The sequence below is a fragment of the Hemiscyllium ocellatum genome, chromosome 3, assembly GCF_020745735.1.
Source record: "Hemiscyllium ocellatum isolate sHemOce1 chromosome 3, sHemOce1.pat.X.cur, whole genome shotgun sequence".
NCBI classification, from domain to species: Eukaryota; Metazoa; Chordata; class Chondrichthyes; order Orectolobiformes; family Hemiscylliidae; genus Hemiscyllium; species Hemiscyllium ocellatum.
Genome location: NC_083403.1, coordinates 73,248,855 through 73,270,671, shown reverse-complemented (window position 1 = coordinate 73,270,671; position 21,817 = coordinate 73,248,855). Strand labels below are relative to the sequence as shown.

Sequence of the window (21,817 nt, the reverse complement as noted above, 5' to 3'; positions counted from 1 at the left end):
ATCTCTCTGCTTTAGGTACCTTTTACTTCCTTGCAGGATGCACATCAGAATGGGTTTACAAATTTAGAACAGAGATAAGGAGAAAGTTCTTCAGCCAGACAGTGGTGACTCTATGGAATTCATTGCCACAGAAGGCTGTGGAGACCATGTCTTTGTGAATATTTAAGACTGAGATAGATAGATTCTACATTGTCAAGGGGACCAAGGATCATGGGGAGAAAGCAAGGGAATAGGGTTGAGAAACTTATCAGCCACGATTGAATGGTGGAGCAGAGTCGATGGGCTTACCAGCCTAATTTCTGCTCCTGGGTCTTATGGTCATCTGATTGCATTGTAAAACTGGTCATATCGGAACCATTATGGGGAGTTGATAGTATAGTAATATTAGTCTCTTAATCCAGTCTCTTAATCCAGAGACCCAGATAACATTCTGGGGATCTCAGGTTTGAATCCTGCCCTGGCAGATAGTAGAATCTGAATTCAATAAAGTATCTGGAATTAAGAATCTAATGACTGCTATAAATCCATTGCCAATTGTCAGGAAAAACCCATCTGATTCACTGATGTCCTTTAGGGAAGGAAATCCGTCATCCTTACCTGGTCTGGCCTACATGTGATTCCAGATCCATCGCAATGTGAGTGCCTCTTAACTGTCCTCTGGGAAATTAGGGATGCACAATAAATGCTGCCTAAGCAATGATGCCCTCATTCTGTGAATGAATATAAAAAGCTCTCATGCTACATTTAGCAGGGTTGTCTTCCATGGTTATGTTAAACATGGAAGTGATTTTCTACATCCTGGGGCATGAGAACATGTATTGACATTGTCTGGGTGTCCATTGTCTAGGTCAACAGAGAGTAAGGCCATGGTGAATCTCCATTTTCGGGCATCCTCTTGCATGTCTATTTGTGTATGTGTATTAATTGTAATGTCCTTTCTGGTGCAGAAACTAAGTCTTCAGCCAAACATCCTCATTACAGGATTTGCCACCAGGAAACAACCTTTATCTGCTGAATTCCTTCTCCACCAGATCATATTCACTACCAGGGATAGAAATGAAAGTACATTTACATGTTTAAAAATAATTACTAAGGTACAAAGATAACTAATGCATTGGTTTACAGCATGTGATTGGTATAACCAAATGCATTGGCCTACATTGTTTCTGTAATACCTTAAATATGGAGGATGGTCATTGCATGGTTTTAGATATTAACACTTTCAGACCCGTACATAGTAATTTTAAGTGGTTGTCGTATTACATTATCAGTCGAGATTTGACATGCATCATCACTGATTTTTCTTCTCAAATTTGGGATTGCTAATTTACATCCCTTGATGACATGGTAGGGCATTGATATCTTAACATTTGTTTTCATCAGGAGATTTTCAGGTTCACACTGTTTGGCAGCTAAAATGAATTAATAACCAATTCTTACTTTGTAGGTTGCCAACGCAAAGGTTTCTCCAAACTGTTAACAGCCTTATAGTTGAAAGGCAAATAACTGTCAGGGGTGTGCTTTTCACTTAATTTTCCTCATTGTTAATGTATTCTGCTCAAAAATTGTGATAATTTTTTGGCTGTAATTTTTAAACTCCTATAATGTTTTGAGCAATTTCAACGCAATGGTTAAAAGTATAGAAAAAATGACTTTCACGGTTTCAGTCTATTCTTTAAAGAGTGGGGATGCAGATTTTGAAGAAACTCAGTCATCTTCTCCAGTCCTACAGATCAGTGGAAGTGATAAGTTCTATCCCCAAAGAAATGGCAACAGCAAAATAGGAGTGAAACATGTTGCCTTCTCTGAGCAGGAATGCTCCTTCTGCATCCCCTCAAGCAAAAGCTAGCAGAATATTGGGATGGATAATAAATGCTGGTCAGTCAGCGATGCCAATGAAAAAATAAAATCCCTGTCCAGTCGACAGCTGAAGCACAGCACTTGAGCACTCAAGGTGCTCGAGCCCTCAGAAAAATGCCAGTCATCTGCGTTTCAAGAGTTCCCAATATAAGCAAAGACAGCCTCCCACTAGCTATATACATTAAGGGCTTGGTTGGTGAGAAATTTATGAAATGTGTTCAAGAAAATTTTCTTTATCATTAGGTAGATGCATCTACAAGAGAAGGAGCAAAACTTGACCTTCTTTTGGAAAAGAAAGCAGGGCAAGTGACTGAAATGATAGTGGGGTGTACTTTGGGACCAGTGGGTGTAATTCTATAAATTTTGAAATAGTTATAGAAGAGGATCGGCCTTATATAAAAGCTAAAGTTATTAATTCAAGTAAGGCAAACTTTGATGGTATGAGACAAGGACTTTCAATAGTTGATTAGAGTAGTCTGTTTGCAAGTAAAGGGACGAAAGTGGGAAGCTTTCAAAAGTGAGATAATGAGAGTTCAGAAATATTATATTTCTGTTAGAATGAAGGGTAAGGCTGGTAAGAGTAAACAACAATGGATGAATAAAAAAGGAGGCATATGCTAGCTATAGACAACTGAGTATTGAGGGGTTTAGGGGCATTATTAGAGAGTCATGGAGATGTACAGCATAGAAATGGACTCTTCGGTCTAACCCGTACATGCCGACCAGATATCCCAACCCAAACTAGTCCCACCTGCCAGCACCCAGCCCATATCCCTCCAAACCCTTCCTATTCATATATCCATCCAGATGCCTTTTAACTGTTGCAATTGTACTAGTCTCCACCATTTTCTCTGGCAGCTCATTCCATACACGTACCACCTTCTGCATGAAAACGTTGCCCCTTAGATCTCTTTTATATCTTTCCCCTCTCACCATAAACCTATGCCCTCTAGTTCTGGACTCCCCAACCCAGGGGAAAGACTTTGTCTATTTATCCTATCCATGCTTCTCATGGTTTTATAAACCTCTAAAAGGTCACCCCTCATCCTCCAATGTTCCAGGGAAAACATTTATATAAATGATTTAAAGGAGCATTTAGGAGGAATGGGAAGTACATTTCCGGATGACACCAAAATTGGTGATATTGTTAACAGAGAAGAAGATTATTGAAGATTACGAAGAGATCTTGATCAATTGGGCAAACGGGCTGAGGAGTAGCAGATGGAGTCTAATTTGGATAAATGCGAGATATTGCATTTTGGTAAAGCCAACAAAGGCAAAACCGACGCAGTTAATGGTAAGGCCCCACACAGTGTTGTTCAACAGAGAACTAGAGGTTCAGATACATAGTTCTTTGAAAGTTACGTCACAGGTAGACAGATTGGTTAAGAAGGTATTTAGCATTCTTGCTTTCATTGCTCAAATCATTGAGTATAGGAGTTGGGACGTCATGTTGAGGTTGCACAGGATGTTGGTGAGGCCACTTTTGGAGTACAATGTGCAGTTCTGGTTGGCCTCCTACGGAAAGGATATTATTAAGTTGGAGAGGGCTCAGAAAAGATTTACCAGGATGTTGCTGGGCCTGGAGGGTTTGAGTTATGAGGAGAACCTGGATAGGCTGTGACTTTTTCCCGGGAACATAGGAGGCTTTGGAGTGGATTCATACAGGTTTATAAAATCATGAGGGGCATACAGAGGGTGACAGCTAAGTTCTTTCCCTAGGATGGGGGAGTTAAAAACTAGACGACATGTTTTTAAGGTGAGAGGAGAAATAAATTCCCAGAGGATGTGGTACTTGGAGGTACAGTTCCAGCATTTAAAATACATTTGGACAGGTACATGAATAGGAATGTTTTTGAAGGATATGGGCCAAACGCAGGCAGGTGGGACCAGTTTAATTTAGGAAAGTTAATCAGCATGGATGAGGTGGACCAAAGGGTCTGTTTCTGTGCTGTATGACTCTGTGACTCTGATTCTAGCTACGTTGAGGCCAGTGGAGGAGAACTTTGTAAAGCTGGAAATCTTCTTTGGTACTTCAGCCAAGTCGGAGACATCAATGTTTAAGATGGTGGTGGAAGGGAGCAAACTTAGGACTACACCAGCCATGTACTCCACTGTTAAACTAACCACCTTGTGCCATCTCCTCATTCAAAATATAGAAACATGCCAACATGGGTGTTTCTCATTGAGTGCAATGAGTTAGTCTCCTTCCAGGATCTTGACAATCCCATCTATATCACACAATAGTGTCAGGAGTTTATTTAAATAACATCAATATCAATAAAAACCTGCCAATTTTTAAACTAAAGTTTGAACAGAAAAGCTATCAGTTCTTTACTGTCATGTTTAAGCAAGTTGAACTTAGAGTCACAGAGTCACGGAGATGTACAGCACGGAAACAGACCCATCGGTCCAACCCGTCCCTGCCTACCAGATATCCCAACTCAATCTAGTCCCACCTGCCAGCACCCGGCACATATCCTTCCAAACCCTTCCTATTCATATACCCATACAAATGCCTCTTAAATGTTGCAATTGTACAGACTCCACCACATCCTCTGGCAGCTCATTCCATACACGTACCACCCTCTGTGTGAAAAAGTTGCCCCTTAGGTCTCTTTTATATCTTTCCCCTCTCACCCTAAACCTATCCCCACTAGTTCTGGACTCCCTGACCCCAGGGAAAAGACTTTGTCCATTTATCCTATCCATGCCACTCATAATTTTGTAAACCTCTATAAGGTCACCCCTCAGCCTCCGACGCTCTAGGGAAAACAACCCCAGCCTGTTCAGCCTCTCCCTATAGCTCAAATCCTCCAACCCTGGCAACATCCTTGCAAATCTTTTCTGAACCCTTTCAAGTTTCACAACCTCTTTCCAATAGGAAGGAGACCAGAATTGTATGCAATATTCCAACAGTGGCCTAACCAATCTCCTGAACAGCCGCAACATGACCTCCCAAATCCTGTACTCAATACTCTGACCAATAAAGGAAAGCATACCAAATGCCTTCTTCACTATCCTATCTACCTGCGACACCACTTTTAAGGAGCTATGAATCTGCATTCCAAGGTCTCTTTGTTCAGTGACACTCCCTAGGACCTTACCATTAAGTATATAAGTCCTGCTATGATTTGCTTTCCAAAATGCAGCACCTCTCATTTATCTGAATTAAATTCCATTTGCCACTTCACAGCCATTGGCCCATCCAGTCCACATTCTGTTGTAATCTGAGGTAACCCTCTTTGTTGTCCACTACACCTCAAATTTTGGTGTCATCTGCAAACTTACTAACTGGACCTCTTATGCTCGCATCCAAATCATTTATGTAAATGACAAAAAGTAGAGGGCCCAGCACCGATCCTTGTAGCACTCCACTGGTCACAGGCCTCCAGTCTGAAAAACAACCCTCCACCACCACCCTCTGTCTTCTACCTTTGAGCCAGTTCTGCATCCAAGTGGCTAGTTCTCCCTGTATTCCATGAGATCTAACCTTGCTAATCAGTCTCCCATGGGGAACCTTGTCAAACGCCTTACTGCAGTCCATAAAGATCACATCTACTGCTCTGCCCTCATCAATCCTCTTTGTTACTTCTTCAGAAAACTCAATCAAGTTTGTGAGACATGATTTCCCACGCACAAAGCCATGTTGACTATCCCGAATCAGTCCTTGCCTTTCAAATACATGTATATCCTGTCCCTCAGGATTCCCTCCAACAATGTGTCCACCATCGAGATCAGGCTCAACGGTCTATAGTTCCCTGGCTTGTCTTTACCGCCCTTCTTAAATAGTGGTACCACATTTGCCACCCTCCAGTCTTCCGGCACCACACCGGTGACTATTGATGATACAAATATCTCAACAAGAGGCTCAGCATTTACTTCTCTAGCTTCCCACAGAGTTCTAGGGTACACCTGGGGATTTATCCACCTTTAACCATTTCAAGACATCCAGCACTTCCTCCTCTGTAATCTAGACATTTTGCATGATGTCACCATCTATTTCTCTACAGTCTATATTTTCCATATCTTTTTCCATAGTAAATACTGATGCAAAATATTCATTTTGTATCTCCCCCATTTTCTATGGCTCCACACAACGGCCACCTTGCTGATCTTTGAGGGGCCCTATTCTCTCCCTAGTTACTCTTTTGTCCTTAATATATTTGTAAAAACCCATTGGATTCTCCTTAATTCTATATGTCAAAGCTATCTCATGTCCCTGTTTTGCCCTCCTGATTTCCCTCTTAAGTATGCTCCTACTTTCTTTGAACTCTTCTAAGGATTCACTCGATCTATCCTGTCTATACCTGACATATACTTCCTTCTTTTTCTTAACCAAACCCTCAATTTCTTTAGGAGAAATTGAGGACTGCAGTTGCTGGAGATCAGAGCTGAAAATGTGTTGCTGGAAAAGTGCAGCAGGTCAGGCAGCATCCAAGGCTTTTAATCCTTGTAAAGGAAGGAAGAGAGCTTCTTCAAGGAAGGCATCCTTGTAAGAGGATTCGCAGTAGGTTAAACTCTTCTCGGAGAAAGTGAGGACTGCAGATGCTGGATGCTGCCTGACCTGCTGCGCTTTTCCAGCAACACATTTTCACCTCAATTTCTTTAGTCATCCAGCATTCCCTACACCTACCAGCCTTCCTTTTCACCCTGACAAGAATATACTTTCTCTGGATTCTTGTTATCTCATTCCTGAAGGCTTCCCATTTTCCAGCCATCCCTTTAACTGCGAACATTTGCCTCCAATCAGTTTTCAAAAGTTCTTGCCTAATACTGTCAAAATTAGCCTTTCTCCAATTTAGAACTTCAACTTTTAGATCTGGTCTATCCTTTTCCATCACAATTTTAAAACAAATAGAATTATGGTCGCTGGCCCCAAAGTGCTCCCCCACTGACTCCTCAGTCACTTGCCCTGCCTTATTTTCCAAGAGTAGGTCAAGTTTTGCACCTTCTCTCATAGGTACAACCACATACTGAATCAGAAAATTGTCTTGTACACACTTCAGAAATTTGTCTCCATCTAAACCGTTAACACTATGGCAGTCCCAGTCAATGTTTGGAAAGTTAAAAGCCCGACCATAACTACCCTATTATTCTTACAGATAGCTGAGATCTCCTTACAAGTTTGTTTCTCAATTTCCTTCTGACTATTGGGGGGTCTATAATACAATCCCAATAAGGTGATCATCCCTTTCTTATTGCTCAGTTCCACCCAAATAACTTCCCTGGATATATTTCCGGGAATATCCTTCCTCAGCACAGCTATAATGCTATCCCTTATCAAAAATGCCACTCTGCCTCCTGTCTTGCCTCCCTTTCTATCCTTCCTGTAGCATTTGTATCCTGGAACATTAAGCTGCCAGTCCTGCCCATCCCTGAGACATGTTTCCGTAATTGCTATGATATCCCAGTCCCATGTTCCTAACCATGCCCTGAGTTCATCTGCCTTCCCTGTTAGGCCCCTTGCATTGAAATAAATGCAGTTTAATTTATTAGTCCTACTTTGTCCCAGTCTGCCCTGACTGTTTCACTCACTTCAGTTCTGGGTCCTACCTCCCCCACTTCCCCCCACACCCCCACCCCTCTCCCCCAGCCTTACTAGTTTAAATCCTCCCAAGCAGTTCTAGCAAATTTCCATGCCAGTATATTGATGAGAAAGACCAAGGGGCCTGCAGGTAAATTAAAAACAAAAGTATGTTCTCTATTTGTCCCATAATTTAAGTTACTTAAATTTAATTTAAGTCTCCCATGTTGTGAAATCCATCTCATTCTTTTTGGTCAGACCCTCTAGAAATACTGTCTCTGCCACTTATCTGAACATGGCTGATGACTAAAGGCCACCTGATCTTTGCCATCCTGATCAGAATGTAGGTCAATGACATCTAAATTCTGTTAAAATGACACTTACCTCATTTTGTACTTGATTCTTGCTCTTAGTTAAAATAAACTCCACGGTGACAGGAAATGGAATGAAATTTTTCAGTATTAATGACATTGTATGTATGTTTCTGCAGAAATTTTGCAACAAATATATTTCTAAATAATTTCAATATCTTTGTGCAGACCATAATATCAGAAAATTTACACTCTATGCCACTTGTTGAAAAGAAAAAAAATCATTAGCAAGAGTAATTGCTGCTGTTTAGCCATCGTAGCTATGGGCAAGATATTAATGAGTTAATGACTGAATATAACAGAGCCACTTGATCACTGTACTGCTGGAAATTTATTGTATAGTAGGAACTCGACATGGTCCGTTTAATGTTTCTCCTTTATTCCTCTCTACTGAATTGGTTGCCTGATTTCTAAACCAGGATATTTTTATCTTTTTGTTGATATACCTTTCAAAAGCTAAATGGTGTGAGGTGGTTTATACAGGAAAACAATAAAATGATTTATTTTTTGATGGACAAGGGAAATGGCTACAGATATGTGAATATTTCAAAGAAACAAAATGGTATTTTTCCTTAGTTCAGAGATTAAATCAGAACTCCTTCATGTTGTTTAATGTCTTGTTTACAGTGTTACATGTATCTTCAGACATTACAGTAAAAAATTATTTGTTGTTTGAATTTGCTGGTCTGGCATGCGATGACAAACACAATTAATGGAACTGTTTCAATCATTTATGGACTCAGATTTCATATCTTTTAGTTAGTGTTTCCACACATGATTCCACTTTAAAATTCTTTACTAAATTCTTTTGAAACCACAGAACAATGCACAAGGGATTTCAAAACAAAAATTTCAAAGATAAATTTTGACTGCATTACCAGAAAAAAAGAATCAAAGGACTTGCATTTTGAAGCTTTGTTTTGTAGCATTCCCTTCAATGACATCAAATAAAATTCTGCTCAGATTTTTCAAACCATCAATGCAAATCTTTAAATTCAAAAGTTAAAAAAATCTATCTGCATGTGAAGAAATCATTGAGTTATTTCACAGTACTTTCAAATTAGAAACTGTGCACATAAAATAAAAAATCTGAGTTGAGAGAACAAGAGAAGAAATTTAAAGGTCATAAAGTGCCACAAATCTAAATGATTCCTGTGATGCCTGCCTCTTTTTGCTCTGTCACTTCTTTCTTACCCAGTTACTATCTTCCTGAACATTTGGCAGTTGCAGAATGACCATCTTGGAGGATGGGTACTCCAGAAAATTCGTAGCCTTTTGTAAACTCTACAATGAGTCCAATAGCTCCAAAAATTCAGAAATTGTGAGGCCGAGTTCAATCAATTTTAAAGCATCCCTTGCAAATGTGATCACTCAGGATAAAGGAAACCTTTTAGAATTCCCGTTTAGGACAGGATATTGCAACTAATGGATCTCAGTGAACATTTCATTTTGTGTATTTATCTGTATATCTATGTGTGTTTATTATCCTTTGATGTTAGTATTGTTTATGAAGATAAGATTTTTATTAAATATTGTTCTTTTAAATTTGATAAACTCTGCAAAGTTGATTTTTAGTTTTATTTCTTAAATTTCAATTATTATTATAATTATTTCTATATCCTTATTTATTGTTAATTAGTACTAAAACACAACTTACAACCAATTCCCACTTGATCTAAACTCCTGTTTGATTACTGTATTTAACAGGAGAAAATGAGGACTGCAGATGTTGGAAATCAGAGTCGAAAAATGTGGTACTGGTAAAGCACAGCAGGTCAGGCAGCATCTGAAGAGCAGCAGAGTCACTGTCTCAGGCATAAGCCCTTCATTTCCAGTGCCACACTTTTCGACTACTGTATTAACAGATTGAACCAACTCTCACCAAGCTCTGTACTTATAGATTTACCACTAAATGTTGGCGGTATTGGTTCCTATTGCTCTAATCACAACCTTTATGAGAGGCTGCTTGAGCTCATAACCTCAGCCAAAAGACAATCCTTTAAAAGTAATTTGGAATGAACGTATGTTTATCTGCAGTAATGTGACACTTCACAATTAGTGTGTCCTCCATGGATGCACACCCCATCCCCCACCCTACTTAGTGTGCACATTTCTGTGGCATATTCCTTAATTATTGTAATAAATACCCTGAAGTTGTGGAAATTTTTTTAAGGCAGATCCTAAATTCCAGTGAATATCAAGTAAAGAACATTTCAGTTGAACCTCAGATCTGCAATTTGTTTCTTCCACACTTCCACTCCTTTCTTATGCTCGCCGGTTTAGCAATTGTACTCTTCTGTATCTTACGAATAAGCTTTCACAGATAGTAGTTGCCAATATTGGAATGATAATTCAGAATGTGGTGAGGTACTTGGGCAAAGTCGCTTGGCTCTATCCTCCTCTTGGGCACTTGCAACAGCAGGGAAAGAACATAATTTTAATGCTTGCACGGATGTATCTCTTAAAACCGCTGTGCATGAATGGGGATAAGAGTTAGAATGAGTGAATCAATAAAAAAGAACATAAGCAATGAAAATACAAGCTATCACCCATGAGCTTGCTGAGGCCATATTTCTGGTTTTCCAATTATTTACTGACTCAGAATGTTTATAATTTCCTTCTAAGGAGAAAGAATGACTCCTCTACTGTCTAAAAGCATGGCCTCCTGTTATGTGTGCTCTTTTTCCTGAAAGACATGTTTGTTAGAGATGATGACCACAATGATACGTCAAGATCACCAGCCATTTTTTTAAGACTGTGAGTACCTGGCTGACAGTGAACCTTGAGCTGGCATCAAACTGGATATTTGATATTTTTAAGTAACAGAGACAGAATAGTGCAGCTAGACATGAGAGAAAAAGAAATAAGACTGTCTGTGATAACAGTTTCCTAGGTTCATGTGTTCTCCTTCTCTGATCGTGCACAATATAAATAATAAAAATAAATAAAGATGCTTGGGTGGGTAATCTGTTGAGATGTTGTTCGTGACTAGTTACCATAGTAATCTTAAGTAGGGCAGAAAATTTTACCTTACATGCATTTCATTTTCAGTCTGCAGGTGAGGCTCCATTGAAACACTATTATTATCAACCTCTTCTGTCTATACACTTGGTTACTGTTGGACAGTCTCCAATGCATGAAATCATCACTGTTAGAGTGGTTGCAGCTTGAGCACCAAAGCCTTAACACAAAATAAAGCTATTTGAGCATCAACTATTTTTAACCTGAAAACTAAAGTATGACTTTAGGTGTTGCCTAAGGGTAAATTTAAGAAACGCAATTTTGTAAATGACATAAGGTTAAGGATCTTAGAGATATACAGATTTGTTGGAATATGATTTAGACTTTACACAATGTGTATAGGAGAAGAGGTGGCCTAAAATTAGAATTAGGTTTTATTGTCATGTGTACTCATACAAGAGTATGGAGAAAAATGTACAATGTCGCCATTCTTGATGCCATCTTAAGTACAAAGGTATCTGGGTACAAAATCTTAGGTACAAAGTTAAAAATAAAGAAATAAGTTACATGTCAGGTTTTTCACTCATTCACAGTAATTTTGAAGGAAATGCACAAAAACTGAAGAGAATTATGTACAAATGCTGATTGCACTGTAAAACCATTTGCATCCTCCCATATTAGTCAGATAAAATATATAATAGGTTTTCCCTGTCCCAAACTAAGCTTCATTCTATCTAAACCTTAATGTAATAAAAAACACAAAGAATAAGATTTTCTGATCAACAGCAAAGGAACTGTGCTTCCTTCTGACCTGAAAGGAAGATGTCCTTGGAGAATAAACAATTTCTGGGACGTGGACTTCCCCTTTCCTGAAAGCTGTTTGAATGTGGCATCAAGTTAAAGCAAACTCTAAAAGCTCAGCAAAAGTGATGTCACCAAGTACACAAAGCAGTTAATCACCTTGAATTACTCTCACAGGCAGCAAAACAGAGGTTAAAACTTCTATCCTCCCTTTTAATTTATACTTTCAGAGAGTGAAATAAATGAAAGCTAAAATATAATTTGCGGACTTTAAAAGAAGTTTTAATGCATGAAATTAGGATTCTAAAATTTAAAATTAGCTTTCTTGGGTCAGGGCGTGGTGGGGTGGGGGCTGATTAGCTACCTATATGAAGTTTGTAGATAATTAAAAATCCTGTTATAAGTCATTCACAAAGTGTAGTTTCTTCAGGAGCTTCTATAATGAGACTATCAGTATAAAAGAAAAGGTTTTTGTCACTTCATAAGTCATTTAAGGATTTCAGTCCAAGGGACTGGAACTCTCTGTAGGGGTGTCAAATCATTGATGAGAACTCTGGATGTCTAAGTTTTTCTGTGCACGTGCAGACTATTGCAGGTTCTGCCAGTTGAGTAATGGCAATGAAAGTTGACAATAGTTTTGTCATTACTGCTGCCAAATCTAAACCATTAATTTAAAGAATTATTTACCTCAGAATTTGTGCTGAAAATCAGATCCATTTGCAAGTGGTGGGTCAGGAAGGAGTGTCCAGCATTGGTGTAACTAGGACAGGGCTGGTTCAAGGTCAAAGGTGGTAGTACATCTCAACAGTTCAGACCATCAATTTTCCAGTGCTCATTAAAAAATAGCATTAAAGACCTTAAGTGTTCATTTATTGATATTGTGAATAGTAGTTGCTGAATTTGATTACATTACTAAGATACATCAATATTTCATTGCTAAAGTTACTCCTAGCATGTATTACCATTGTAACTATAATATTTGAAGAATTTTCAACATCAAATGTGTGTGCTGAAATCTCTTGGGGGAAGAAATTGTTTATCCAGGAGAAATAAAGATACCCGACTCAGCTGCCATCCTATGAGGTTGAATATGTCATTAGGACAGTGGTAATATGACAATACCATGATAGTACCAAACATATGGTTGATGAAAAAAATGAATCCCAATTTTTCAACCCCAAGATTAAAATTAGGAATTACCTCTACACACAAAAGGGTGTTAGAAGTTTGGAACTATTTTTTGAAATGCCAATTGATATTAGATCAATTGTTCATTTGAAGTCTGAGATTGATATATGTCTGTTAGCCAAGGGTATTAAGACAATGTGGAATTTGAGTTTTAAATCAGGCATAATTGCATTGAATGGTGGAATGGCTGAGGGATTGACTCACCCAGTTCTGCTCCTATGTTCCCAAGTGAAATACTGCATTTACACATTGCCTTTCACAACCTCAGGATCTCCCAAGTTCACTTGCATCAAGTATGTACCTTTTCAGTCGAGTTGCTATTGTTTTACAGCAAATGGGGAGGTGAGGCCATAGTAATATCATTGCTGGGCTATTAATCCAGAGATGAAAAATGTGGTGCTGGAAAAACACAGCAGGCCAGGCAGCATCCAAGGAGCAGGAGAATCGATGTTTCGGACATAAGAAGGGCTTATCCTCGGATGCTGCCTGGCCCGCTGTGTTTTTCCAGCACCACATTTTTCAACTCTGGTCTCCAGCATCTACAGTCCTCACTTTCTCCTATTAATCCAGCGACCCAGATAATGTTTTGGGGACCAGGGATTGAATCCTGACACAGTAGATAGTGGATTTTGGATTTATTAAAAAAAGTCTGGAATTAAGAGCCTAATGATGACCATAAATCCATTGTGGATTGTTGGGGAAAACCCCATCTGTTTCACTCATGCCCATTAAGGAAAGAAACTGCCATCTTTACCTGGTCTGGCTTACATGTGACTCCAGACCCACGGCAATGTGGTTTACTTTTAACCACCCTCTGGGCAATCAGAGAGGGGCACAAATGCTGCCTGGCCTGTGAAGCCTCATTCTGTGAATAAACAAATAAATAAAATGTGGTAGCCAATTATTACATAGCAAGCTCCACAAATACCAGTTGAATAATTGTTTGTTTTGTTATACTGATTGAGGTATAAATATTAATCCAGAATCTACGGAAACACGTGTCTGAAATAATTCCAAGGGATTGTTCAAAGAATCTTCTCCATCTGACAGAGTAGGTGGAGAATTGGTTTAATGACCACTCCAAAAGATGACACTTGTAATAGTGCAATGTTAATTTGATATTGCACTAAATTATCAGCCTAAATATTTTTGCTTGGTGCTCTGGAATGGACCTAAACTCAAAACTATTTAATTGGGGATAAAAATAGAGAACATTGGCAGCTTCTTCTGTTTATGCCTTGTTTGAACATTGTACCCCATTGGGAGTCTGGGTTGATGACATCAGAAATCATTCCATGCATTGAAAATATTTGTTTTTTCATAGAAACCCTACAATGTGGAAACAGGCCATTTGGCCCAACAAGTCCACACCAACACTTCGAAGAGTAACCCACCCAGACCCATTCCTCCACCCTATTACTTTACATTTCCCCTGACTAATGCACCTAATCTACACATCCCTGAACACTATGGGCAATATACCATGACCAATGTACCTAACCTGCACATCTTTAGATTGTGGGAGGAAACCAACACACCTGGAAGAAATCCATGCGGACACAGGGAGAATATGCAAACTCCACACAGGCAGTCGCCTGAGGCTGGAATTGAACCCAGACTCCAGGCACTGTGTGGCAATGGTGCTAACCACTGTGCCAGCCTGTTGTTTTAAACATTGGAAAGAAAGTGTTGGAGAATTGAGCCCAATTGAACAGAGATCACACAAGTGCGTAAAGGGTGAAATTGACAAGCTGTTTATTACAAGTGATATAGCTGGAAGAGAAATTGACTAGGCTGACACAGAACTCAGAGTTTGTACAGGTAGGTCAAAGGGTCTATTCCCTGAGCAGTGGGCACAGGCAGTTTTTATCAGGATACAGTAATGTGGTATGAATTACAGTACAATCAAGAGTAAAACACAATCAATGGGAGGACAATCAACCGTCCAGTAGCAGCAATCAGTCCATGATTGAATTAAGAGATTCCATCCTCTGTGAGAGTAGGTACTAATGCTTCTCATCCAGGTATCAATGGGTTTCCATTGTGGTTAGTGCAAGCTAGGTATCTTGGTGCCTTTCAGTCTGAGCATCGTTTGTGCAGTTCCAGTGTGTATGAGGAGTGAGGCTGCCTTTATGGCTTAGAATCATACACTCAGAGATATACAGCACTGAAACAGACCCTTTGGCCCAAATTGTCCATGTCGACCAGATATCCCAACCCAATCTAGTCCCACCTGCCAGCACCTGGCCCATATCCCTCCAAACCCTCCCTACTAATATACCTACACAGATGCCTTTTTAATGTTGCAATTGTACTAGCCTCCACCACTTCTTCTGGCAGCTTATTCCATTCATGTACAACCCTCTGAATGAAAATGTTACCTCTTAGGTGTCTTTTACATCTTTCCCCTCTCACCCTAAACCTATGCCCGCTAGTTCTGAACTTCCCCACCCAAGGGAAATGACTTTGTTTATTTATCCTATCCATGCCCCTCATGATCTTATAAACCTCTATAAGGTTACCCCTCAGCCTCCAACAATCCAGGGAAAACAGTCCTAGCCTATTGAACTTCTCTCAGTAGCTCAAATCCTTCAACCCTGGCAACATCCTTGTAAATCTTTTCTGAACCCTTTCAAGTTTTACAACATCTTTCTGGTAGGAAGGAGACCAGAATTGCATGCAATATTCCAACAGTGGCCTAACCAATGTCCTGTACAGCCACAACATGACCTCCCAACTCCTGTACTCAATACTCTGACCAACAGAAAAAAGCATACCAAATGCCTTCTTCACTACCGTATCTACCTATGACTCACTTTCAAGGGGCTATGAACCTGCACTCCAAGGTCTCTTTGTTCAGCAACACTCCCTAGGACCTTACCATTAAGTGTAAATGTCCTGCTGAGATTTGCTTTTCCAAAATGCAGCACCTTGCATTTATCTAAATTAAACTCCATCTGCCACTTCTCAGCCCATCGGCTCATCTGATCAAGATCCCATCGTGATCTGAGGTAACCTTCTTTGCTGTCCACTACACCTCCAATTTTGGTGTCATCAGAAAATTTACTAGCTATATCTCTTATGCTCACATCCAAATCATTTATATAGATGACAAAAAGTAGTGGACCCATCACCAATCCTTGTTTCACTCCAGTGGTCACAGGCCTCCAGTCTGAAAAACAACCCTCCACCACCACTCTCTGTCTTCTACTTTTAAGTCAGTTCAGTATCCAAATGGTGAGTTCTCCCTGTACTGCATGAGATCTAACCTTGCTCACCAGTGTCCCATGGGGAACCTTGTCGAACGTCTTACTGAAGTCCATATTGATCACATCTTCCGCTCTGCTCTCATCATTCCTCTTTGTTACTTCTTCAAAAAACTCAATCAAGTTTGTGAGCCATGAATTCCCATGCATAAAGCCATGTTCACTATCCCCAAACCGTCCTTGCCTTTCCAAATACATGTACATTCTGTCCCTCAGGATTCCCTCCAACAACTTACCCACCACCGATGCCAGGCTCACTGGTCTATAGTTCCCTGGCTTGTTCTTACCACCTTTCTTAAACAGTGGCACCACATCACCCAACCTTCACTCTTCCAGCACCTCATCTGTGACCATCAATGATACAAATACCTCAGTAAGAGGCCCAGAAATCACTTCTCTAGCTTCCCTCAGAGTTCTAGGGTACACCTGATAAGGTCCTGGGGATTTATCCCTGTCATGCTTTTCAAGACATCCAGTACTTCCTCCTCTGTAATATGGACATTTTTCAAGATGTTATCATCTATTTCCCTACATTCTATATTTTCCACGTCCTTTTCCACAGTAAATACTGATGCAAAATACTCATTTAGTATCTGCCCCATCTCCTGCAGCAAAACACAAAGGCCGCCTTGCTGAACTTTGAAGGGTCCTATTCTCTCCCTTTGGGAGCAGTTGTGCTTACTGAGGGCTAAGAAGTCTACTGTCAGGCTGTCTCAGGAAATGGCTTGTGTCATCTTCTGTTTGCTGCCTTGTGTCTTAGTTAGCCTGTTTGGTCAAGACTGAGGCACTCTGGGTAGTTTCTGTTGTGGCTTAGGCAGACATGGTTCCTCATGTTCTTTGTGGCCATGCTGCCACAGAAAGAATCCAGTGTTTTGAAAAATATATCTTTTGTCCAATAAGACAGAAATTGCTGTCAATTTTGTCCATTTCTTGCAACTTTCCTTTTTGAAAATATTAAATTCTAATCTTCTTCATACATTAATTTTACAGGTTACCCAGCAACCACCACCACATTTGATAACAAGAATGGAACTGTCCCAAAACCTCTGGCAAAGGTATCAAAGAAATCTGTCTCTGATGAGCTTGCTACAACTTTCAGCTCTCCAGCAGCATGGCTCCTAGTTGTGGCTTTAATTGTAACCTGGTCAGCCGTGGCCATTGTGATGTTTGACTTGATGGACTACAAGAGCTTTATTGGTATGTAATAATATCCAAGAAAAAATATAATTTTTACTGATAAGCTAGACAAATATTGAAGTTCAAAAGTTATTGCATATTATTATATGTATAGATTAAATGTTTTTAAAATCCTTTAAACATTGTTCAAGATGGTGGATAAATTTTGATTTATTATGGAGATGATGACTTTGAATTGGCTGGTTGCTTAGAGTTGTCTCTGTAGCACCAACTACATTGAACTTATTCAGACGGTACAGTATTTCCATTCTTGAATTGAGATGAATATTTGCAATACTGTAGAAAAGATTACAAGATGCTTATTGAAGTGAATATTTCAATTCCATTGTCATGATGATAACTCTCACTTGCTAACAACCCAGACTAAGAATCAGATCAGCTCCAGATACAATTTTTCAAATCTAAAGTAATGATTAAAATTCAACATTATAATTTATGGTGTGCACTTTCTACAAAAACTTAAAAATGTAATATCAGCCCTTTCCTTCATTGAAAGTACTTGAAATAGTTTATTTCTTGAAAAGAACACACCAAATTGGAAGTAACAAAATTTATAAATCAGATATTGTTTACCTAGTTTGTGAATGCAATGGCAGAAATATTCTTTTACTCAACACATAAAAAGCATCAGGTGTGAATATTTATTTGTAATAAATCAAATAATCAAATTAGAAAAATGCTTATTTTGTGCTTGGTGGTTTATGATTCAAATTGATATATTTTTAACTTAAGACTTTGAAAAATACTCTTCACATTTTTAAAATGCAGGTATTAACAGCACAAATCTTTTTGTTATGAAATGTCATGATAAAATAAATGATTTTTGCTTCTATATTATAACTCTCTCCTGGTTTGAGAGGACACCTTCTGAAACTTCAATTTTCAGTGACATCAACAACAACTTGTATTTATATAAAGTCTTCCATGTAACACAACACTTCACAGGAGGATTATGACACAGTATATTGTGCTGGACCACATGGAGAGGATTTTAGGGCAGATGATCAACAGTCCAATCAAGGAGATAGGTGTTAAGGAGTTTCTAAAAGAAGGAAAGTGAGGTTGAGATTAAGCAAGATATTGTGCAGTTCAGCAGGAATGTGTGACCTCTAGCACTCGCACTGCCAGCGCAATCTGAGTCTTATCCTTAGGACACACTGTCAGCTATCCCATTCGCTATTAATTTCAGTGCAGGGCAATAAACCCAGCGTACTTGCAGCTCATTTAATTTATTATTAGCATGATAGCATCGTGTTGCTATGCATTATATTTCAAAGCTATTTTGTGGAAGGGGAGAGAAATTACTTGATGACAAACTATTTTCACGAGAAATAATCTACAATAGTTAACATTTTTTATTAAAGAACTAAGGTAGATATTGAACTGTATTTTTGCCCATTTTCTGGGTACAAAATAGACACTAACATGTTGAATTTTGCATTGTGTTTTCCTGTATCTGTGGAATTATGCTCAGCACCTTATGGGTTTGGCATTTGTCATGCATCTCTGATGGCCACCTGTAAAAATAAATTAGGTAAAACTTAGTCAGGATCTTTCTCCTGAATCAGGAGACTTTTGTGAAGTGATTGACACTGTATGCACTTTCTAAATCTGACACAGCAAATCACAATAAGGACTAGATAAAAGCAAATTACTGCGGATGCTGGAATCTGAAACCAAAAGATAAAATGCTGGAAAATCTCAGCAGGTCTGGCAGCATCTGTAAGGAGAGAAAAAAGCTGATGTTTCAAGTCTAACTGACCCTTTGTCAAAGCAATAGGAACTGTATGCCCTTACAGACATTATTTAAGTGAATTTTCACCTGCATTAAAATAAGTCACTTCTTAATCACAATTCAATCACTGGTGGTTTTGACTAGTTTTTAGTCATGTAATTCTTTTAAAGAGAATGTTTTTGAAGATTTTGAGCTCATTCCAGGACTTGCTTGGTGAACATTCACATGTTGTTAACTCATTCTCAATGCTTTAGTTCAGGAGGAAGAACAGCAGGATCATAAGAGCCTTACAAGTGTTGGTCCTATTCTCACTACCACCATTCTAGTTCCTTCTTCTTTAATACCATCAGATCCTTCTTTCACATTACTATACATATCTCTGTACACAGAAAAGGACCTGAGGGGTAACCTTTTCACACAGAGGATGGTTCGTGTGTGGAAGGAACTCCAGAGGAAGTGGTAGATGCAGGTACAGTTACAAAATTTAAAAGACATTTGGATAAGTACATGAATAAGAAAGGTTTAGAGGGATATGGACCAAGTGAGTGCAAGAGGAACTAGTTTAGTTTGGGACAACTGGCAAGCATTAACGAGTTGGACTGAAGGGTCTGTTTCTATGCTGTATGACTCCATGACTCAATCAGAGCAAAACCTACAAGATGGTAAGTGGTCTAATTTATGTATATTGAGGACACACTGGAAAGACACTGAAAGGCTCAGGTTTGTAAGAATAAACTGTGTTTATATAATAAATTAACTTTCTGCAAAGTTGAAACACACTATACAAAATGAGTTAGATTAGCCATACAAGTGGACAAAATTTAACGCATGAGTGTAAAATGTGGCATATATGAAGAAAACATAGATGACATGTTTTCTTGAAGCAGTGCTGAAAAAACCTGAGGATTTACCTAAAAGAAATATAGAAAACTTAGTACAGCCAATGTTAAATAGATCTGACCAATCCAGAGGGGCAACCACATTCACTAACCTGTTTATATTTACATGATCTGCAAATTTTGCATTCTTTCTGCTGCCTGCACCAAGCTCTGAGTGTCACATTCAGTACATTCTTCTGCCTACATCTTAACTTGCATCAAAACCCATTCATCTTTCACTTCTGTATTTTGGGTTCCAGTCAACCAAATTATTGTTTTGACAAATCTCATTCTTCTTTTCATGTCTCTCCATGACTTAGTCTCTCCTAATTCTGTTATCTCCTCCAATTCAACAACTCTCCAAGATGTCTGTATTTGCATATTTCTGGCCCATTGTGCATTTCCAACCATAATTGCTCCACGACTGGTGTCCTTGTCTTCATTTGCCTAGCTCCTATGTTCTGGAATTGCCTTCATTCCCATTGTGCCTCTCTACCTTGTCTTTCCTCCTTTGAGCTACTTATAAAGCCATCACTTTGAGTAAAAGTGTTTGGTCATCTGACCTAATTTCGGTTAATGCGACTTAGTGTCATACTTTGTGGTGTCTTGGGAAGTTTCCGTATTAATAAAAATTGTTTTTATTGTTTCTCCTACTCTGCCCATTATTGTTAAAGTACTATTTGTTTCTTGACCTTTTCAGGATTTAATCTGAGTAACTACAACCTTAAATTTAATTCATTGCCTTTCATGCGGAACTTTATCAAAAGTCAAGAATATGTTGAAATATGTTGTCAAATCAGAGAAAATAGTGATTAGACTTGCTATTGTTTGGGTAAGGCTCCATTTTGAATTCTACATCTTGTGGGCGGCACGGTGGCACAGTGGTTAGCACTGCTGCCTCACAACGCCTGTAGACCCGGGTTCAATTCCCGCCTCAGGCGACTGACTGTGTGGAGTTTGCACGTTCTCCCGGTGTCTGCGTGGGTTTCCTCCGGGTGCTCCGGTTTCCTCCCACAGTCACAAAGATGTGCGGGTCAGGTGAATTGGCCATGCTAAATTGCCCGTAGTGTTAGGTAAGGGGTAAATGTAGGGGTATGGGTGGGTTGCGCTTCGGTGGGTCGGTGTGGACTTGTTGGGCCGAAGGGCTTGTTTCCACACTGTAAGTCTAATCTAATCTAAATAAACTAAATTATAACACTATAGAACTGATACATAAGAAAAGGATTTGAGATTTGAAGAATAACTTGAGAAATTTTGACTGTTCAGATTTGAAAGGAAGTAACTGGGAGCTGATTTTATAGAAGGATATACAATTGCTAAGAGATTAGAAAAAGTTAACCCAGAATAATGCCTTTCAAGTCAATTAAAAGGAATTCAGACTAGTATAAGGAAATTCTGCTTCATGCGGAGTGAACAAGCTTTGAAATAAATATCCAGGTAAGGGATGTCAAAGTCCTTGGATTTAATTAGGAAATAACTAATGCTACAGTATAACTCATTAAGATATCTCAATAAGGTTGTCTTTATCTATATTTCTGTAACTTGCAAATTGCTGCAGCGACGTAGTTTTTTGCTGTTATTGACACAGAATGCTTTGTGGAATACAAGGCAACTCCTTCCAACTGTGTCTGAACTAGAAAATTTGTTTGCCTGTTGTTGTTAACCTTGGAAAATAAATGAAGTCTTAACACCTTCATCCACATATTTAATTTTTTGTTATTATGTAACAACTGTGAGCATTATAGTTTCAGTCGAAACTCAATGACAAACAAAATATTTCCAACAACTGGTTGAAATAGCTAACAGATAAGAATGATTTGGCTTTATGGTAAATGATTCTCTGACATTCTGACATACTCAAAGTTAATGTTAAACCAGTTAAATTTTATAAATATTGTTCAGTGTGTTGCATAATATCTACTATTTAAATATGGTTGACAACTTTGACTGTCATTCTGCAGTCGCAAGTTTGACTCAGCATCAAGACTAGACATACATGATAGTCAGTTTATTAATCTATTTTTTCTAGATAG

The 21,817-nt window shown here is 38.9% G+C and overlaps 1 protein-coding gene across 1 annotated transcript in view; it reads left to right on the top strand.

Moving 5' to 3' along the window:
• trdn (triadin) overlaps nt 1-21,817 on the top strand; it is a 426,623-nt gene that overhangs the window by 31,472 nt on the left and 373,334 nt on the right. Inside the window, exon 2 of the mRNA XM_060854831.1 lies at nt 16,965-17,171. Coding sequence (XP_060710814.1) covers nt 16,965-17,171 — 207 coding nt within the window. The remainder of the gene's footprint in view (nt 1-16,964; nt 17,172-21,817) is intronic.